General features: G+C 36.6%; 1 protein-coding gene across 1 annotated transcript; it reads right to left on the bottom strand.

The window, feature by feature from the left end:
- Positions 1 to 301: 301 nt before the first annotated feature.
- Positions 302 to 1,258, bottom strand: Tas2r42 (taste 2 receptor member 42). Its single transcript, XM_038318298.1, has one exon. The coding sequence runs from the start codon at positions 1,241 to 1,243 to the stop codon at positions 302 to 304; it is 942 nt and encodes a 313-aa protein (XP_038174226.1). The 5' UTR covers positions 1,244 to 1,258.
- Positions 1,259 to 1,458: the final 200 nt, after the last annotated feature.

Below are 1,458 nucleotides of genomic sequence, written 5' to 3'. Positions count from 1 at the left end.
CACAACATACAGAGGGGAATCCTACATCAACAAACCTTCCTTGTTAATTGCTATTACATTTCTTTTGCCTGTAAAATTAACTATTTGATTTCTTTAAATAATTAAAATTTTTTAAATGTTTGAGACTACTAGTTTTGATTACCAAAGCTGTAAACAAAAAGGATAGGTTTGTGTTTTATAGCCTGACTATGTGGAAACTGTCAGAAAAGGTAGTGTGCTGAAAGAACTGTTTGTGTATTTTCAGCAGTATTTAGAACACAGCAAAAGAACAGTGACCTTTCAAGGCTCCTTACTAACTTAGTCACTTAGTAAAGACTCTGGAGAATCTATGAAGGGAGAGGATCATCTTTTGCAGCTGGCTTTTAAGATGTTGAAGGGCCCTCACTGCTATCTGCCGAAGCTTGCTATTTCCCAGAATCAGAATATATGAGTGACTTAAAGGAAAGATAATTAATGTTAACATAACAAAATTAACTGAGATGTTCTTTGGACAATACATAAATAACCAATGTGTCAGCTGCACGAAAAAAATGTGAATTATAAAGAGAATGAGAAAAGACAGCAGCATTTTCATTGCCTTCTTGTGGACCTTGGTTCTAGAATCTTCAGAGCTGGTGGAAATGAGGTGGCAATTTCTGGAGTGCTTCACCAAGGACAAAAATAAAAGCAGCAATGATACTAGGGACACAAAAAATGGTACCAAGTATGTCAGATGAAAAACAATTAGGTTTTTGACAGCAATGGTTTCACATGTATCTGAAAATAAAGTCTGATTGCTTTTAGCTATCATGTAAATCTCCCTGAAAATAGGAAGTGCTCCAAGCAGTAGAAAATAAAAAATCAGCAAGAACAAAGAAAATGCAAGAAAAACAACAATCATGCTTCTCATTCTCCACTTCAACCAGAGGAAAAGGGGATGGGAGAAATGGGCAATTTTGAGGAAATAGAAGATGCTGAGGCAGGTGGCAAACCATATAGACAGTTGGTCAGTCATGATCCATAATATATGAAAGCATTTTGTTAGACTGGAAGAATCATAGACATGAGGAGCTAGTTCCAATATAATTGCATCAACAAATACCACAAGCAGGGAGCTCATTCTGGAAACTGCCAAACAGATCAGGATGAAGTTGATGAAAGTGACTTTGTGGTTCTTTACCCAGTCAGAGCAGTTTACCAGTCCAATGAACACATTCCCCAGCATTCCAGTGATGAATCCTGCTGTCATCAATGTCATAAACATTTGATCCAACAAGGTAAGCAGTCTTACAGGAAAAAGGATCCAAACTTATACCTCTTTGCCTTGCTGATCAGCTCTTAGTCAAACTTCTACAGAACATCCTGTTTTCCCATATTTATCTTCTTTCCGTTTGTTGTAATCTCAGCTCTGATCAGAATCTCCTTCCTTTGGATAGAGTTTCACACATACTTGAGAAAATTCTAAATCATGGATATTTT

This window comes from Arvicola amphibius, chromosome 2, assembly GCF_903992535.2.
Source record: "Arvicola amphibius chromosome 2, mArvAmp1.2, whole genome shotgun sequence".
In the NCBI taxonomy this organism is placed as follows: Eukaryota; Metazoa; Chordata; class Mammalia; order Rodentia; family Cricetidae; genus Arvicola; species Arvicola amphibius.
This window is presented reverse-complemented; position numbering and strand designations above follow the sequence as displayed.

Bases quoted from the DNA above. Each gene is read 5' to 3' on its own strand.
- Tas2r42 (XM_038318298.1), bottom strand. From the start codon at position 1,243: ATGTTTATGACATTGATGACAGCAGGATTCATCACTGGAATGCTGGGG.